A 21,030-nucleotide genomic window follows, 5' to 3' on the forward strand; every position below is an offset into this window, starting at 1 on the left:
AGAAAAAAAAAAGTGAAACATTATGTGTAGAATACGAGGGTGGATTGATAAGTTTCCGGCCTAACCAAGAGATGACGCCACTAGGCCTACCTTGAGGTGACATTCTATAGTACCATCCTTGGATAGCTTGTAGCTATAGTTTCAGCCCGATCTCCTTGCTAGTGTAGGTTTGACAGCACGCTGAACAAGACGCCTCTGTGGTTTTCGTAAAAATGGAAAAGCAGGAAATTCGTGCTGTCATCAAATACTTTTATTTGAAGGGGTTAACGCCGAAGGAAATTAAAAAAGAGATGGACTCAACACTGGGGACATCCTCCCCGTCATATTCAACCGTTAAGCAGTGGGTTTCCGAGTTTAAAAAGGGTCGTGTGAGCACCTCTGATGGGCCTCGCTCAGGACGCCCCGTTGAGGTCACAACTCCAGATATGATCGAAAAAATTCATCAAATAGTGCTGGGAGACCGCAGATTGAAAGTGCGTGAGATAGCTGAGACCTGTAAGATGTCATATGAACGTGTGCAACATATTTTGCACCAACATTTGCATATGGAAAAGCTCTGTGCAAGATGGGTGCCGCGTTTGCTAACAGTCGACCAAAAATTGATTCGAAAAAACATTTCTACCGCAAATTTGTCATTGTATAAGCGTAATCCAAGCGAATTTTTGCGTCGATTCGTAACCGTTGACGAAACGTGGGTCCACCACTACACTCCTGAAACCAAAGAACAGTCTAAACAGTGGATTGGACCAGGGGAACCAACTCCAAAGAAGGCAAAAACAATTTTTTCGGCGAACAAGGTTATGGCTACTGTTTTTTGGGATGCAAGAGGTATTATATACATTGATTACCTTGCAAAGGGTAATACTATCACTGGTCAATACTACGCAGACTTATTGCAACGTTTGAGCCACGAGGTGAAAATTAAACGACCTCATCTGGCGAAGAAAAAAATCTTGTTTCATCACGATAACGCACCAGCGCACACGTCAATCGTTGCGACGGCCAAAATCAACGATCTAAAGTTTGAATTGATGCCGCACCCTCCTTACTCTCCAGACCTAGCCCCGAGTGACTATTTTCTGTTCCCTAATCTCAAAAAATGGCTTGGCGGTAAGAGATTTGCGGACAATGAAGAAGTAATCGAAGCTGTAAATGGTTATTTTGAGGAGCTTGACGAATCAGTCTATAGAGATGGCATTAATAGACTGGAACACCGCTATGAGAAATGTATCAGCCTTGGAGGAGATTATGTTGAGAAATAAAAAAAAAAAATTTTTAAAAACCTTGTTTTTCTTGGTCAGGCCGGAAACTTATCAATCCACCCTCGTATTATTAAAAATCAAGGTTCTCCTCAGGAAAAGGTCAAATCAGACGGACCAGGAATCGAACTGGTGTTCTCCCGAATGCTAAGGTCTACTCCTCCAGGCTAATGACGGGAACTTAATCTGATAAGCATAACTATAAGCCGAAACGTGAATCCGTTCTCCTATCAACCAATCCGATCCATAAAATAGTTTTCACGAATTTAGAAAACAAAAACAGAAAAAGTATATTTCTCTTTATATCTGTAGGTAATAAGTGTGCACAGCAATAACTGTTAATTAGAAACCGTTTTAAAGAAGAATAGGATATTGGAAAACTTCACAGGTATGGTAATTTAGCCACAAAGGAATCTCATGTAATTAAACTTTCTAAGTATTAACCCGTGAAACTATAGTCGTATATACGCTAATCCGTTTTCATATCTTTCTACCAATCACTAAATAGGTGTGCACAATAGTAAAAGGTATTAACATAAGTGGGTTATTGAAAGGTGTAAGATTTTTACAATTAATATCTCGTAATACAAAAATTGATCTTTTAAACAAATTTAATGAAATGAAAAGACTTTCACAGTCGGCGTTTTCCGAAATGTGTTCGATAATTGGGCGTGATGACCGTGGTCTAAGATTGAAAGTGATTTGCCTGCTAAACGGGCTAATTTCATAAATTTCGATAATTTTTAGTAACAATTGCTTTTTAGATAGGCTGGGGAGGGGACCTAAATACGCCATTCTTCTCCTTCGGCTCGGTTCGTATTGGTCATACAGCAATCATTAAAAAATCACTTTCTTTGTTTTTTTGCAGTGGTTTTTATAAAATGCATACTTTAAGAGTTATTCGCTAATACACAATTAAGAACATTGATCTTTTCTATGAAAAACAGATACTTCTGGTAATAACTCGAAAAGTATTAATTTTACAAAAAAAAAGTAGAGCACTTTTTGTTTAGAATCAATTTCCTATTCCTGCAATCAATCCTGACGTCAAATTGACGGCATAGTGTTTGTGCTCGTTTACAACAATTTTGCTCCAAAAGTTATTAAAGTTTCTTACAATAAAGGGTTCTTCAAAGTCTGATGCACACACGCCCGTTTGATATACTACTACATCAGATTTGTCTCACCAGTACAATATGGTGGTACACCAGTACAATATGGCGTAGATTTATGACGTCATCAGCACTGGCCAGTATGTTGGGTTACATTTCGGAACCCACCCTATGTATTCAATGTAATCATGAAACAGGAACAACAAAAGACACTGATAAGTAACCAGAATAATACCAAGGAGACTCACTCTTAGATACACCACAAATTTTGGATCTCTTTGATACTATTCAATGACGCACGGATTGAAAAACACCATTTGGGTCGTATATTATGAGTCGAACCATACAACCATAAAAGGAGTTAACAACTACAAGAAGAAAACATTCCTAAAATCCCGTAGGTTCATTTGCATTTTGGTTTTGCTCGCGTTGGATTAACGAATCTATGTCATCTTCATATACATACACACATATATATTTATATGTGTCGATTCGACCGTCCAAAAAATACATCGACAGGCCTGAAAAGTGCTGCTACCGTGTACTGCTTGCAACTAAGGAATGCGAATGGATGTCGGCGCCTACTTTGCTTTATTTCACCCGTTTTTCATCATTCATTCGTTCGATCAAAATTCTTTTGACACGATTATAATTAACATTCAAACTAGAGCAACCCCAACAAAAATAATTCCAAGTGGTCTGTATTCTGTAGAAACTACCAGACGCGGATTACGATTTCGATCTTTTGGATCTCATCAGCGCGTCGCAGACAGCTCCGACAGAACACACACCAACTTTTACCTGCTGTCTTAACACTGCGTTTTAGAAAATACCACAAAAGGCGCGGTAAACGCCATCTGTAGTACGGTGCTACATTTTAGGATTACATATGCTCCAAAAGGGTCCATTTAAATATATGGATATCTACTTGCTGAAACGAATCCCGGCGTAGCTAACCTCAACGTGATAGGCACGTTACCATAATCGAACAAAATAATTCGAAGTGGTCTGTATTCTGTCGAAACTGCAACCCTGGTCAAAATGCGAAGTCCCTTTTTATGGCCTAACATGCGATCTAAGATTGTTTAAATCCCCTTCGAATAAAACGTGCACAGAGAAAGTCTTGTCAAAACGAATAGCAAAACTAATTTGAAATAGAAATTAAAACCAAAAACAACTCAATTTGTCTAAAAACATATTCTAGAAATTCTTAGGCCTCAGCTCGTCTGTCTATGGATTTTATAATAACGTCAATGTCAAGTTTTGCCCAGAAATAATTTAAAATTTCTAAATGATTTCATACCGATCAGCAATTTTCTTCTTGAACGAAATCAACGTTCGTTTATTATCTTGAACCTTTTTAAGATGGGTTTGGGTCGAACAGCCAACTTCTACGTATGTGTGTACATAACTGTTGCTTAGGTATATGAGCGGCTCATTTTTTTCGAGATAATTAAAAAATCGATCCGATCATTATTGGTTCGATGATTAAGAATTTTAAGCAAGATTGGACCGCCACCTATATACTCCTTATAAAGGCATACATGCATACATACGTGTGTATGTGTGTGTTGTTTCTATAAGACGACGTAATAACCCGCGCGTCCATCGTCGTCGTCGTCGTAGTCTAGATCGCCGCCTTCGATTATCGAACATGACGCTGCGTTTATAGTTCATTGTTTATAAAATGTTGAACATCGTCAACGTGACTGACGTATATTATCGGACCGTTCGATTTTTACCGATAATATTACGCTGGCGAACAAGGGTAGACGACAACCAATATGAAAGAACTTTAAATGGCAAATAAACGGCATACCACATAAGGTACAATCAAGCTTAAATGTTTTGTTTACTCATCTATTTTTCTTCTTATATCTTTCAATTTTTCATATAAGTAACTTACTAATGGAGATGTAGAAGGACCAATGCGGGTTTTGCCCTCGATAAAATGCGAATCTAGCGTCTATTTCATTCCGTATAAAACCCGATTTTAACGTCTATTTCGCCCTGGAGAAAGCTCGATTCGGGCGTCTATTTCATCCTGAATAAAGCTCGAATCTAGCGCCTATTGCGCCCTGGACAAAACTCGATTCTGGCGCCTATTTCGTTCTGGACAAAGCTCGATTCTGACGCTGATTTCATTTTAGACACACCTAGGTTCTGATGCCTATGTTGCCCTGAACAAAACTCGATTCTGACACCTATTTCGCCCAGAAAAAAAATCGATTCTGGTGCCTATTTCATTCTGTACAAAACTTGATTTTGGTGCCTATATTGCCCTAGACAAAAAATCGATTCTGGCGCTTATTTCGTTCTGGACAAAGCTCGATTCTGACACCTATTTCGCCCAGAACAAAACTCGATTCTGGCGCCTATTTTGTCCTGGACAAACCTCGATTCTGATGTCTATTTCATCCTGGATAAAGCTCGAATCTAGAGCCTATTTCATTCCGTACAAAAAAAGATTCTGGCGCCTATATTGCCCTGGATAAAATTCGATTCTAGCACCTACTTCGCTCTGAACGAAACCCGATTCTAGCGTGTATTTCGCCCTGAACAAAGGTCGATTTTAAAGCTTATTTCATCCTAGACAAAAAGTGATCCTGACGCTTATTTCACTTTGAAGAAAACTCGATTCTGGCGCTTATTTGGTTCTGGACAAAGCTCGATTTTGATGCCTATTTCTTCCTGGATAAAGCTCGATTCTAATGCTTATTTTATCATGGGTATAGCTCGAATCTAGCACCTATTTTATTCTGTACAAAACTCGATTCTGGCACCTCCTTTGTCCTGGGCAAAGCTCGATTCTGGTGTCTATTTCGCCCTGGACAAAACTCGATTCTGGCGCCTATTGTGTCCTAGACAAAGCTCGATTCTGATGTCTATATCATCCTGGATAAAGCTCGAATCTAGCGCCTATTTCATTCTGTACAAAACTTGATTTTGGTGCCTATATTGCCCTGGACAAAAATCGATTCTGGCGCTTATTTCGTTCTGGACAAAGCTTTTTCTAAGCTCGATTCTAATACCTATTTCGCCCAGAACAAAACGTTATTCTGGCGCCTATTTTGTCCTGGACAAAGCTCGATTCTGATATCTATTTCATCCTGGATAAAGCTCGAATCCAGCGCCTATTTCATTCTGTACAAAACTCGATTCTGGTACCTATATTGCCCTGGACAAAAACTCGATTCTGGCGACTATTTCGCTTTGGACGAAACCCTATTCTAGCGTCTATTTTGCCCTGGACAAATGTCAATTTTGAAGCCTATTTTATCCTACACAAAACGTGATTTTGACGCCTATTTCGCCTTGAACAAAACTCGATTCTGGCGCCTATTTCATTCTGTACAAAACTTGATTTTGGTGCCTATATTGCCCTGGACAAAAATCGATTCTGGCGCTTATTTCGTTCTGGGCTAAGCTCGATTCTAACACCTATTTCGCCCAGAACAAAACTCGATTCTGGTGCCTATTGTGTCCTGTAAAAAGCTCGATTCTGATGTCTATTTCATCCTGGATAAAGCTCGAATCTAGCGCCTATTTCATTCTGTACAAAACAAGATTCTGGCGCCTATATTGCCCTGGACAAAACTCGATTCTGGCACCTACTTCGCTCTGGACAAAACCCGATTCTAGCGTGTATTTCGCCCTGGACAAAGGTCGATTTTAAAGCTTATTTCACCCTAGACAAAAAGTGATCCTGACGCCTATTTCGCTTTGAAGAAAACTCGATTCTGGCGACTATTTCGCTCTGGACGAAACCCTATTCTAGCGTCTATTTTGCCCTGGACAAATGTCAATTTTGAAGCCTATTTTATCCTACACAAAACGTGATTTTGACGCCTATTTCGCCTTGAACAAAACTCGATTCTGGCGCCTATTTCATTCTGTACAAAACTTGATTTTGGTGCCTATATTGCCCTGGACAAAAATCGATTCTGGCGCTTATTTCGTTCTGGGCTAAGCTCGATTCTAACACCTATTTCGCCCAGAACAAAACTCGATTCTGGTGCCTATTGTGTCCTGTAAAAAGCTCGATTCTGATGTCTATTTCATCCTGGATAAAGCTCGAATCTAGCGCCTATTTCATTCTGTACAAAACAAGATTCTGGCGCCTATATTGCCCTGGACAAAACTCGATTCTGGCACCTACTTCGCTCTGGACGAAACCCGATTCTAGCGTGTATTTCGCCCTGGACAAAGGTCGATTTTAAAGCTTATTTCACCCTAGACAAAAAGTGATCCTGACGCCTATTTCGCTTTGAAGAAAACTCGATTCTGGCGCTTATTTCGTTCTGGACAAAGCTCGATTCTGACACCTATTTCGCCCAGAACAAAACTTGATTCTGGAGCATATTTTGTCTTGGACAAAGCTCGATTTTGATGCCTATTTCTTCCTGGATAAAGCTTGATTCTAATGCCTATTTTATCCTGGGTATAGCTCGAATCTAGCACCTATTTTATTCTGTACAAAACTCGATTCTGGCTCCTCTTTTGTCCTGGGCAAAGCTCCATTCTGGCTCCTCTTTTGTCCTGGGCAAAGCTCGATTCTGGCGTTTATTTCGCCCTGGACAAAACTCGATTCTGGCACCTATTTCGCTGTGGACGAAACTCGATTCCAGCGTCTATTTCGTCCTGGACAAAGCTCGATTCTGATGCTTCCTTCTTCTAATATATTCAGCATAACATAATATTTCAGTATTACACAACCTTGACTTTAGTGTACCATTCAAATAGAAGAATCGACAAAAGTCAATTTTTAGTGAATAGGTCACAAAAAAGAATAAAAGAAATTTGTCAGTTCTGCAACCGCCTCTGCCTCTTCGACTGATACATTGCCATATGAAGGATTTTCTTTAGAATAGAACAAACAACCAAAAGAAGAAGAAGACTTTTCGCAATAGCAATCACAACAACAATAAAAGAACCAACAACAACAAGCCTAACAATTAATTGTTATTGCGCAGCCGTATAACGTTGTCGGTCCGGATCTGAACGTTTAACATCGTTTTAGCAGACGTTAGAGCAAAGCGCGATTTATGTTTATCGCGCGACGTCGCTTTTTACACACAAGCCGACTTCGTTATTATTGTTTTCGCACAATAAATCAACCGGTTGCGTTCGCGTTCGTCGGTTGGTTGGCTGCATTGTCGGGGACCGTTATATGTGAGAGAAATAGAAAAAGTCTTAGAAGGTCCATTAGATAAACTCGAAATCTAGTAGGTAGTACCAAGGTACAACTGGGAGACCAGACACGAACTTCCTGGCCGTAGTGCAATGATTTACTCATATTTAGTTTATTTATATGCGATCCTCAATTATTATGCTACCATTATAGAACATTAGACAAGTAATTTTAAATATCCTACATTACATTCGTATATGACGTAATATCAGGGACGTACTAAGGACGCTAAGCTAATACTTTATGTGAAACTGAGGTTCTCCAATCATAAAATATTAGTCGTCGGCCTGAGTACACGCCTTCTATGTGCGAACAGGCGCTCATACCCTTAATCATCATCATCATCATCGTCATCTTTACTATCATCATCATCATCATCATCCCCATCATAGGGTCGTCAGTCCTAAGCCTAATTGGACACGCACCTCCACTCTTTCCTATCCTGAGCTAATCTTTGCATTTCCCCAAAACTGGAAAACTCATCCTAAACAGTAGTCTACCTCTACTCTTCTTAACTCCTGTTTCTTCTCCTAACTAGCCGTTCATGTCCGAGAAGGTGTCTTACCAACCTATCTTGTCTATTTCGTTTTACTCATAGCGCCCTCATTTCTAACCTTCTGTATCAATTTCCACGTTTTCCACCATAAACAGAATCCCTTTCGAATTTCTAAATTAACCGTTCTCTTTGTATGCGATTTAACCCTGTGCTTTTATATTTCTACTGCTTCTTCCGTCCTGAATTATTACGGTAATTGGTCCATTTAGAGCTATTGCGATGAAAAAATCATTTTAATTAATTAATTTTAATAATCATTAGAAACAACGAAGCAACCAAGAACCGAAGTGAATGAAAGATCAAAATCGGTGAAGTACCTATACGTATAAAATAAAATTTGTTGTGCGCAAGTCATACTTAATATAATTGCGCCGGTTAAATACCAGCAGCTATCGGTAAGAATGGGTGCCGCTGCAACCCCGTTGCGGCTACCGCGATAAAAGCGATAGACTTCCGAGGCCGACTGCGACTACCGCGCGCGATATTCCTCGACGTATCTAAATATTAGTATCGCGACCGATATCTTGATCGGTCCGTCCGATTATAAAAAAGACCGCGGCCTGCTACGACTTAACGCAGCGGACCGCGGCACAATCGAACGAGCCTGGGAACGAGACTTCTCTACCCATGATTATGACCACGAGATATGCATGCGTATTGTGTATGGGCGCTTCGAATAGGATAAAAATATAAATATTTGGCACATTATTAGGTTCCTGGACAGCGATTTACCGAAAACATACCATCAGATTTGGATTGTTATTTCGAATCTATTAACTCACATCAGCACAACTTGCTAGTTTTGATAAGACACCTACTAAGTCGAAGTTGCTTCGTTCAAGCGAAACTTCATTAGTTTTAAGTAACTCGTAGTCTAAGTAACTAACTAATTTGGATATTACTTATACTAACCAGCAGTTATGCGTAATATCCACCCATTTAGATAAAGTCATTATTGATTATTATGACACAATGAATCAATTAATCTAACAATTTGACAAAAAACTTTGATAAAGTAATGAATCAATAAAATAGAGTCTGTTTTATATTGCAGGGATAGATCAAATTAAGAAGGGGCCACGGATATATTCCAAAGTGGAATTAAATCAGAAAAAGAGGGCATTAACAAGCAACAATTAAAAAAAAAATGGAGCAACCATGACTTTGTTTGGCGGATAATGTCAATAATGGTTGTACTAGATCTTTGTCGTTGATGTTCCTTTTCGAATTTCATTCGACAGTAGTCAAAATACATCATGTTCATATAATATGTGTAATCGGAATGTAATCACAATGTCTAAAATTTCGCATTCCATTTAAAAAAATACCTCCAATTACCACCTATATAAAATGATATTTAAATATTGAGGGGTTTCGCACCCTTAATTATCGTACTGGGAATGACTTTTAGAGTTTACACCCAATAAAAAACTATCTCGTAGGCATAATCCTATTTTAAATGATATCTAAAGCTAACATACAAGAAATTATTGTGGGGCAAGAAGAAGAACCACTGAAGTCTACTAACTTTATACTGAGGGGTTACACACCCTTTAAATAACCCTCAGACCCGCTGACAAACTCTCTAATAGGAATTATCGTATTTAAAATGACTGTTAGAGAGTAGATACAAAAAATAAATGGGAGACAAGAATAACTTTCCTTGTAAAACAATAATTTAATATTGAAGAGTGCGCATTTATAGCACCCCATAACTCACCCTTAGACCGGCTGACAAACTATCTCGTAGGCATAATCCTATTTTAAATGATATAATAAGCTAACATACAAGAAATTATTGTGAGGCAAGAAAACCATCCACTAAAATATAAAAAATTTCTACTAAGGGGTTGTATACCTTTTAAATAACCCTCAGACCCGCTGACGAGCTTTTTAATAGACATTATCGTATTTAGAATGGCTGATGGAGAGTAGATATAAAAAATAAATGTGGGAGAAGAACAATAACTTAATATTGAACACTAGGCACTTATAGTCCCCCATAACTAACCCTTAAACCGGCTGGCAAACTATCTCGTAGGCATAATCCTATTTTGAATGATATCTAAAGCTAACATACAAGAAATTATTGTGGGACAAGAAGAAGAACCACTGAATTCTACTACTTTATACTGAGGGGTTACACACCCTTTAAATAACCCTCAGACCCGCTGACAAACTCTCTAATAGGAATTATCGTATTTAAAATGACTGTTAGAGAGTAGATACAAAAAATAAATGGGAGACAAGAATAACTTTCCTTGTAAAACAATAATTTAATATTGAAGAGTGCGCATTTATAGCACCCCATAACTCACCCTTAGACCGGCTGACAAACTATCTCGTAGGCATAATCCTATTTTAAATGATATAATAAGCTAACATACAAGAAATTATTGTGAGGCAAGAAAACCATCCACTAAAATATAAAAAATTTCTACTAAGGGGTTGTATACCTTTTAAATAACCCTCAGACCCGCTGACGAGCTTTTTAATAGACATTATCGTATTTAGAATGGCTGATGGAGAGTAGATATAAAAAATAAATGTGGGAGACGAACAATAACTTAATATTGAACAGTAGGCACTTATAGTCCCCCATAACTAACCCTTAAACCGGCTGACAAACTATCTCGTAGGCATAATCCTATTTTGAATGATATCTAAAGCTAACATACAAGAAATTATTGTGGGACAAGAAAAACAACCACTGAAATCTACTAACTTTATACTGAGGGGTTACACACCCTTTAAATAACCCTTCGACCCGCTGACAAACTCTCTGATAGGCATCGTCGTATTAAGAACGACTATTAGAGATTAGATACAAAAAATGAAAGTTGTACAAGAACAACTTCCCCTGTAAAAAAACAACTTAATGTTGAAGGGTGGGTCCATATAGCACCCCATAACTAACCCTTGGACCAACTGACAAACTATCTCATGGGCATAATCCTACCTTAAACGGTATTAAAAGCTAACATGCGAAAAATTATTGTGGAACATTATCTTCACTGAAATGTAGTAATTTAATGTTTAGGGGTTTCGCACCCTATCGATAATCCTCAGACCCGCTGCCAAATCGCTTTTTAGGCATTTTCCTACCTAAAATCTCTTTTGATATAAGATATAAAAAGTAATTGTGCGGCAAGAACAACTTTTCCTGGAAAATAGTAAAATTCAATACTGGATGGTTTCGCACCCTATAAGTAACCTTTAGACCTTCTGACAAATTGTTTCACTGTTGTAATATTAATGTCCCTTACAGCTTATAACCATATTTACTGCTAAAAGCATGTTTACTAATACTTTTACATTTTGCATCGCTGGTGAAGAGTAACAAGTTAATCGATAAATAATAATCGATAATTTAATCGATGCATCAATCTAGACAGAAAATGATAAATAATCTAACAATTATCTTGCCTGTTAGAATCCTGTCCATACTCTTTTAAAATAAGAAATACCTTTATTGTCTGTACCAGGTATTCAGAAACAAGGAATTTATTTAAAAAATGTAAAAATACAAACAATGACATATTAGGAATTAAAAACTTACCAACTCGTTGCCTTCCTAATGACGAGAGTCCTGCAAGTCCTTAAACGACAAAAACTCCTGGACCTCCTCAACATCTGAAACAATATTTACATTGTAATAATACATGTATGTATAAAGAGTAAAAAAGGGAATCAGTAGGCTACTAGAATATTCCAAAGCTAACCTAACAATACCGTTCGAAATAAATCGTCTACTTTATTATATTAATACCTATTTAATTTCACCAAAAAATGATTTCAACATATAGCTAATACATTAATAAAGTGAATAGGTATACCTGCAAATATTAATTTGAATAATAATTACAAATATATTCACTTCACTCAGGCGTACATCCACACTAAATCACTACATCATCCACAATGAGCAAAACCAACATCCGTGTGCACCAATTTTGCGGAGATTTTTTGGCACAGGCCGCTTGCAAGGGCCACTATGTTCAAATCAATTAACCCTTTTTAATTAACATATTACATATTATTATACCTGCATTACCACTTAGTACGATACTTATTAACCCTCTTTTGCACAAAAAGGCCGTAGAACGACGAAATGACCCTTATTTTAGTCCTTTTTTAATTATAAAACTCACTAATAATCATCGTCAAGTCGGCGTTTTCCACGATTTTCTCGTTTAGCTTCGTGCAGTAGCTACCGCCTTGTTACAACTCTAGCATGACGTCACATGATAATGAGGATGTATATGCAAATAAAATGTATAAAATATTTTAATTTTAACAATCAATTAATTAATAATTATTGGACTATTATTATCCATACTGATGAACATATAAGAAAAAATTGTAAGGAATGGGTAGCATACGTATTATGCAAATATTTTATAAAATTGTTGCGCGTACATTTATTGCATATAAATAAACATATTACAAAACGTTTATTGGTCTATCACAGCCATATACAGGACAAATACAGGCAGGACCGTAGTAGGAAAATTAAAAGAAGTGTTAGTTAAAGTAATAAATTTCTATTTAATGACTTTTGTTGTTATAATTGTTGTTATTATTATAATTATTCGTGCAGTAAACTAAAAAATTGACAGATACCTAAAGCATTTGGTAAAACATACACATATGCCATTTTTTCATTTCGTAGTTCCATTTTTTGTATCTCATAAATAGCGATTGTAATGTGGCTATAAAAATTCAGTTTACAATTCATGTCCAACTTGGTTTGCTCCTTGCTCCCGACAGAAACATTACACACATTGTAATATTCATTCACGCTGCCGTGTGCATACTTGTTCGATTTTATTTATGCGCAAGTGGATTTTTATAATCGAAGTAGCAATAGGTAGAGCCGCCTTTGATATCTACCAAATGGTTGCCATTATTCCACCGTGAATTTCTCTATTACACATAACACTTTCGAATATATGTACTTATGTAGATATTTGTAACATAAACTTTACGATTTCCTTAAACGCATTTCTACTTACCATTGTTGTTTAGATCTAATTTGTCAATAGCCGCGGCCTACTTTTCTTGGGATGACGTATATATAGTACGTCCCCAATACGTATTATTAGAACAATTATTAAAATTGGTACAGTCGGTTTTAGAACACCCTGTACATGTCTAGAACGGGCTGTAATAATCCATCTTCGTTGACTGCACATTACTTTCCATCATATCGTCGCATTATGCAAAGTTGTCACCGTAGGATACCGTAAATGATCGAGGATCCTGTTTTTGAATTAAAACAACCAAACGAAACGAAAAAAAAAAAAATAAGTCATCACCGGTCGATGTGAACGGTCGAGAGGAAGATTTCTTCGATCAGATTAATTGGAGGTCATGCGATATCTCGACTGAAATTGATCGCCTGTTATCGATATCGAAACCTTACGCGAGTGGAATATTGGACGGGAATATTTTTAACGAAAGGTACACACGTTTAAATATACACATACATATGGATATACACATAATAAAAAATTACTGCATAACAGTATTTTTGCACTTTGTCGAAAATCATCAATTGTACTATTGTTATTAATTAATGTACAGTTTGGACATATAAACCCAATATGACGTTACATTTAGGTTATGATACCTCGCACGACAATAATACTCTATCTTATTCTCATTGTTTGAGTTTTCTTAAACTTTGGATTGATAGAAAAGATGATTTTTGGAAATGTTTGACTTTTGCAGTATAAAAATTAATAAAAAATAAAATAGAAAAATGCAGGATTGAAGTATTTTAAATGTAAAATATATCGTATACGTTCAAATAACACAGATAATGACCCTTGCATTATGATACCACTTTAGATTTACCTTCCAGAAGGTCCTATAACATGTTACTTATCACTATTTATTATTACCTAGCCATTGATGTAATTAAAAAACAAAAAATAAATGTTGCAAAGATTTGGCAAGCTGCCAAACGTCAAATGAACTGCGGGAACGTGATTGGCTCGTAGCACTGCCTTTAACGATTAGCGCAGACGCAGTAAGTAACACGGCGTAACCCATATACATTAATGAAGCGCACAGTTGCCAAGCCGAACGAAAAAACGGTAGTTTCGATTTATTAAACATTTATTGCACATTACCCAAAACGAATGCATGTAATAGAAATATTTACAAACTTACGTACTAAAAATAGATACGAAACATTGTCAGTACAAATTACAAAAAGCTTATAATATATATCATTAAAATTAAAAGAAATTAAATACTTACATACGCACCAATTATTTTCACAAAAGCTAAACGTTATCACAATTGCAAATTATTTGCAGATGAATGTTCTCACAAATATGTATTTTTTTCTGTCGTATTCCACAGTTTCAGAAACTTTATTACGGAGTTCAATTTTTCTTTCCAACCCTCTATGTCCGCTTGGGTATCCGCAGATAAATAATACTCCACCATCTTGTAGTATCCCATGTGCATGTTGTTTTTCACCAGAGGCGTCGAAATCGTCGATGTTTTGTACGTCAACTTTTCATCTTCAACCTCCAAATGCAGAGTCCTCGGTCTCGGACACTCGCATCTGTTCGCATAGTCCACAGGATTCGTCAGGATTTTCCTCATATCCAAAGCGATAACCGGAGGATTAATGTGTTCATCTGTAGGATAATTCCAGAACTTTAGGTTGTGTCCCTTTATCTTGCACCACATTCTGTTCCACACTATATTATTGTTCTTTAGGGTTCCCACGGTTAAGAAACCGCTGCGGTTTGCGCTGATGTCCATCTTGGTGATTGTAAATTTGAGGTCAGTCGTTCCGGTCAAAGGCGAACTTCTTGGCAGTTTGTCCAATTTCCATACGCCCTTTTTTAAGTCACCAATTTGCACCTGAAGACTTCCGCAACATACGAACGAGGACGATGGAATTTCAGTCTCCACAATGTTGTAGGAATACGAGTCCTTGTAAAGGACACGTCGAGGGGGCGTACAGCACGATCGAACTTTCTAAAATAGGAAAATATTAATATAATGTTATATAGTATGTATGGGATAGTGATTATAAAATTGTCATGTGTTTCGATCACCACATTTTGCAGAAAATCTCGTAAACGGCGCAACCTACAATAAAAGTGTATAGAATCTTTCTGATAGACAATTACATTTGCTTTCTTTTTTGTTTATAATTTTTTCTTATAAAATCAATATTGTAGAAATTACTGCCCCGCCACTCGCAAAAATTGCTTGTGACGCGTTATAATTTTAGAGAAAAAACTTCTATATAAAAAGGAAAGAGAAAATAATTGTCTTTCAAAAAGATCCTAACAATTTTTATTGCAGGATTAATCGTTTACGAAATATTTTGGGTACTTAATTATGGGACGCTCGGTTCACATTGATGGTATAATGTATTTTCTTAAGTATTAATTTTAGAGAGAAAAGTCTCAAAGAGAAAAGGTAGACAATTTAATTGTCTATCAAAAAGTTCCTTAACATTTTTTTCCTACGATGCAGCGTTAATGAAATATTGAACACTTTATTACGACTTGTAATGATAATGATCTTTAGTGATTCAAACAGCTTTAAAACAATTAATTACTTACATTGAAACCGAATTTTCCGTAACTCTTCTTCAATTTAAACAAGTAAACGTTCACTTTCAGTATAAACTCGGTATTGAGACCATCGAAAGCGAACGTTTGTCGGAATGTGATCGACTTTTGTCCAGGTTGCGCCTCCACCGTTTCGGTGGCGTAAACGGTCGACCCTTGCGAACAAATACAAACGAAGTAAAAGTTGTGACTGTCGTCGATGGCGTTATTTTCCAGATTGAAGTTCAATCCAGATATTGACAATGATGCCGTGTGACGATCCTCATTTTGTGTCACATTCTCGTATTGATTCTGGCGAATCTCTTGCAAAATGGCCTCATGAGTATAACCTAAAATAAGGTATTCATAAGTACAAATACGACTTTTATTCATCAAGCAATAACTTACTAGAGATGAGGAGTATTTTTTCGGCAACAAGTTCGCCAGGAGCTGGCTGGTGATTGTTCTTTTTCCTCAGGATTTTCAATGCCGAAGATGCTTGTTTCATTATATGACCCTGAACGTCTGCCTTTTGCTTAAGTTCTGGGAAAAGATCGGGGTTGTTCTTGTGGCTGCCGTTTTCCGAAAATCCCGAATCTGTTGACGCAGTAATGTCCAAAACTGCATATTCCTAGAAAACAGAAAGGGATTAAATAAAATACCCAAATATAAAAAGAAAAACCTATTGACTTACGTTAACTTCATTATTTTCCTGAATTTCTCGACACAAGATTTCCTTATTGAAATTTTCGTCAAAAGTTTTCACCGGTAACCTGTCATCGCGGACTTTATTTTGACATCTTTTAGGAGAAACGATTACACCTTCGTTATTATCCTCAGTGTCATTCGCGCCCTTATTATTTTTCATGGGTACAGAATAAATAGCATCTTCGTCTTCCATAGCATTATTGTTAACTTCTGGCATTCTGCTTTCGTACAAATTTACGACAAATTTCTTTGTTATTTCGCGTTTTGTACTTCGTAAAGAATTTCTACGAATGAAGTTGGATTTCTTGTTAGAAACGTTCGGCCGACACGACTTTGATAAAGTTGAGTGTCTCATGAAATTGTCTTTCTGCTGTTCAACCAAAAATTCGCTAACGTTATAATATGTTCTTTCCTGGTTTGATTCGTTTAAGTCCTCAATGGCTGTATAAAAGTTTGTTTCTTCGTCAAAAATAATGGGACTGTCATAGCTTGGATGTTCGCTAGCTGTTGATAAGAAATCACCGTACGAAACAGAAGAATGATTGGAAGAATTTAAACCAGTGTTAGTTTTTGGATGGACGGCGACAATTCTCGGTTTTTCCGGAGATTGAAGGGTGTACAGTTTTGCTCTCAAAGGAGTAGAGGTTGCATTTCTTCTAATATTTTCATCTAAAACAGTAAACCATCAGTACTAACCAACTGTTTTTTATACTGGTGTTTGAATAAATAATCCAATTGAAGATAATCCTATTTTAGTTCAAATAAATTTACAGTCTCAGACATGAAAAACATAATATAAGCAGAAATAGGAACTAAGTTTTAGGGAAATGCGAAGAAGATTATCTCAAAATAAGAAAGAGTGGAGATGAATGTCTTAGGACTGACGACCTTATGATGATTTTAAATGAAAATTAATTAATCAAATTTTATGTACTTTCATCATTAATCTTTTAAATATGTAATAAAGAAACCAACAATAAATGTGCTCAGGATCAGATGCTGCAGAGTCATTAGCAAAGGATATTTATTAATTAATAAAATGGCATTTTAATTATCAAAGTAAAAGATTAGCACAAAATTAGCTGATAATATTATTAACCATTAAAAATTCATTACCTTAAAATCCATTAACTACTTACGGTACACATATGGATATTAGTATCAAAACTGAGAAAATTGAAAAAGAAAAAAGGATGTATTATGTATCGCAAGTAAACTGTACTTAAATGATTGAAATTAAATGGGAGTGTCAAACACAAACAAAAATAAGTAGTACACAAATTTATGATTACATCAAAAATTCAAATATTTCATTCGTATCATGGTCATTGATTTAGATAATTCGTAAAAAGACTTACCAATTTTTTGAAGCCCACTCTGTCTTTCAAAAGTATGAATCAGTTTCTTCAAAATGCGCGATCTCTTTGAATCACAGTTGGTTTCGTTAATCCACTAAAAAATAAACACAAAAGAACAATTACATAACGTCGACAGTACCCACTACGATACAACGACACGTAGAAATAAATTCACGAAATACTTTCAATGATAGCAAAACAGACGTTCTTTTGCAAATATGAGCAGTACGACGCCTTACGCTACTCGTTAGTACGTACTATTATTATTTTATCATAATTAAACAATAACAAACAAATTTTATTATCAAAAATGCAAATATATATTAGTTTACTTACTTTCTTAATGTTGCATGTCCATCGCTGATCGTGATCCATTTTGGCTTTTATCGATACAATGAAACACTAATAGCACGTAAACACACACACACGCACACTTGTAATTTATTTATTACTTTTACCGGCTTTATTTAAATATATCTCAAAAATATTATGTTTGTCCACTGGCGTCAGTAAATTGATTAGAAAATTACCAACTGGTCATATTTATTTATATCCGCTGGCTATCAGTGAACCTGGGAGGGTAGGGGGTGGTTTTTAAATTTAAACACAAGTGTAATATGTATTTGTGTATATGTATATACGTTCATGTTGTATATAATGCAAAGACTTGGTAAGTACGTGTCACGATTTAGGGTGTAGGGGTAATTAAAACCTTAAACCTGTATTATTTAAATGTCATTTAGGAATTACTACTTATTACACCCCGCTGTGAAGACACATAACTTGGGGTTGTAAACCCCTAAACATGTACTAGTTAGCAAATGATGTTCTAGAAAAATTAATTTATAATGTATCATCAGAGATGTGATTTATTTGAAATACATGCATTTAAAATGTAAATATACAACATGAAATTTCTTTTGCATTTAAATACTTTTATGAAAAAAGCATTTTGTATTTTATTTAAAATACTATTCCAAACGTATTTTCTATTTGTAAAATGCAAAATAGATTTTTGTCGNAAGTACATTTTCATGGGTACGGGATCAAAAAAATTTACAATTATTATTCACAGTATGTCAAAAAATTATTGCTTTGAGGAATTCTCCATCGAAGCAAAACGTTGGCGAAATGTCAGTAAAATCGTTTTTACCTGAATCAGTTTAGAATTGTATTCTTCCCAACTTAAAATTTCTATTTTTGTTTTCTTTGTCAAAAGAAAACCACTTTCTATTATTTATTAGAAAGAAAACGGTACAAAGACCGCTACCACCAAAAGCAGAATAGAGTAGAGAGAGAGAGAGTGAAGAGGTTACGTGGTAAATATTGATTACGAAGATCGAAGAGGCACGTACAGAATCCGAAATTAATGGTGTCTGAAAGACTTTTTGCAGCTAGATAAGATCCGCAAGAGGCATAGCATAAATATTTCATAGTGTTGAAAAGGATGGCCGGAAAGTCGGGCAGTTTTTCGGCCCTCACAAAACCGGCCCACTGTCCAACTTGCAGACGAAACAGATAAATACATCGCGACTATACACAAGCCGCCCCCTTACCCCTCGCCATGCCATACACCCCACGAGCTTTCGCGACCAAAGACCGCATCTGCCAATGCAGTACGGATTTGTCGCAAAATTCTGCACGGGTGCAACAAGGTCAACGAACAAACTACTTATATATAATGTCTTCTGATTGGATCAATTATTATTAAGACATGTTCTTTATGGTCTCTTGATCAATTTGTTAACGCCCTACTGTTTCGTGAATTAACTAAGGGTGTCTAATTGCTTTTTACAAATTAACCAGTTGAAAACAAAAATTGTTAGATAAAGAGAAGATAGTTTTCTATATTTAAAAAAAAATTGAACGAGTATTAATATAGTTGGGACGATCACAACTGACAAAGACCGCAGTAAATTATCTGTGAGAATGGATGTATCTTCTTTCTTGTTTCAGCTTCGGACTGTAGTTTTAAAATTGCCCTACTTAAGTTAGGAAATGCTTTATGAGTAGTACAGATAAAGTGAAAAAAAATAACCGAATAATAGTGTAGCGAGCACGAGTGTGTTTGTGTGCGATCAGTGTAATCTATATTGGACCTTTTTAAAATAATTCGTTTCATAATAACATATGCAATTAAAAATGGTCAGAACAATACACACTATATTCAAGTATTCAAATAATTTTATAATTTTTACAAGCACTTCTGATTATTGATTGTTATTTATTTATTTATTTCAGTAATTGTTTTGTATCACCCATTACCCGATTTCTTTAATGATTCTCTAGTTTTTTGTTTGGTTAGATCGATTATGTCAACTTTTGCAAAGATAAAACTTAATTTTATATCACCTTGTACCATGTAGTAATTTCCTGTTAGTGAAGTTAATTTCACATGAAAATATTGTTTATTATATTTGTACTTGTATTAACTTCTTAGTATCTAGAATGGCGTTCAGGTCACAAGAATTTAATGTGGTAAATCCACTACCATATATCATTCCCTTTTCAGAAATTTATTAGAGCCAAACAATTAGTTTCGCATGTGCAATAATAAAATCACGTACCCCTTTAACATAGATATTACTTTATCTTTGAGGGTAATTCCTGTGTTTATAAATTATTATTTTATCTTACACAAGAGCAACGACAAAAACATTTAATTATTTTAACAATTTCACCTACCTTTTTAATGTCTTTTTTCATACAGCAACTGTTACAAGGCTGGGGATGAAAATATCTTGTCCCTGTAACAATAGGATATTTGTTGTTAGTCATTCGATAAATCAATTTTCAAATTAAAAATATAACGAAAATGAGACAGAATATAAATTGCATTCCTTGATGTGAAACAACAAATGTAGTAAGTAGTTTTTGTTTTCACTTTAAAAATTTCTTTGAAATGTTTCAATTCTTTTTCTCCAACTAATTTTACAAAAAGTATACCCTGCATTTTATTTAGATATTACTCTTTGTAAATAATATGACTTAGTTTAATCCGACTGTTTTTTTGCTTCATTTAATTTTTATTAATTACTAGCTGACCCGGCAGACTTCGTAATGCCTCAATCGATAAATAAAAGACCTAAACTTTTGTATAAAATAAACTTAAAACAAACAAAAGGAATCCATAATTAATAAAAAAAAATTAATTTGTGACAAATAAGCTGAAAGATAGTTAACAACTTTCATATTTATTCACCTTTTAAACCTTCTCTGGACTTCCATAAATAATTCAAGACCAAAATTAGCCAAATCGG

General features: G+C 35.7%; 3 protein-coding genes across 3 annotated transcripts in view; 1 reads left to right on the plus strand and 2 right to left on the minus strand.

The window, feature by feature from the left end:
* The window catches only part of LOC108734853, a 248,161-nt gene that overhangs the window by 207,162 nt on the left and 19,969 nt on the right, over nucleotides 1-21,030 (minus strand). Inside the window, exons 2-3 of the mRNA XM_018466562.1 lie at nucleotides 20,456-20,517; nucleotides 11,678-11,751 (exon numbers count right to left, since the gene is read on the minus strand). Of these exons, the coding sequence (XP_018322064.1) occupies nucleotides 11,678-11,751; nucleotides 20,456-20,476 (95 nt within the window). The 5' untranslated portion in view covers nucleotides 20,477-20,517. The remainder of the gene's footprint in view (nucleotides 1-11,677; nucleotides 11,752-20,455; nucleotides 20,518-21,030) is intronic.
* The window catches only part of LOC108734852 (zinc finger protein 391-like), a 233,816-nt gene that overhangs the window by 200,043 nt on the left and 12,743 nt on the right, over nucleotides 1-21,030 (plus strand). The gene's annotated exons all lie outside the window — the stretch shown is intronic.
* LOC108734851 (anillin-like) lies at nucleotides 14,449-17,887 on the minus strand. Its single transcript, XM_018466560.1, has 5 exons — nucleotides 17,771-17,887; nucleotides 16,399-17,081; nucleotides 16,113-16,335; nucleotides 15,717-16,054; nucleotides 14,449-15,120 (listed from the first exon to the last, which is right to left on the minus strand). The coding sequence occupies exons 2-5, from the start codon at nucleotides 16,765-16,767 to the stop codon at nucleotides 14,455-14,457; spliced, it is 1,596 nt and encodes a 531-aa protein (XP_018322062.1). The 5' UTR covers nucleotides 16,768-17,081; nucleotides 17,771-17,887; the 3' UTR covers nucleotides 14,449-14,454.

Source organism: Agrilus planipennis, unplaced genomic scaffold (genome assembly GCF_000699045.2).
Source record: "Agrilus planipennis isolate EAB-ADULT unplaced genomic scaffold, Apla_2.0 scaffold74, whole genome shotgun sequence".
In the NCBI taxonomy this organism is placed as follows: Eukaryota; Metazoa; Arthropoda; class Insecta; order Coleoptera; family Buprestidae; genus Agrilus; species Agrilus planipennis.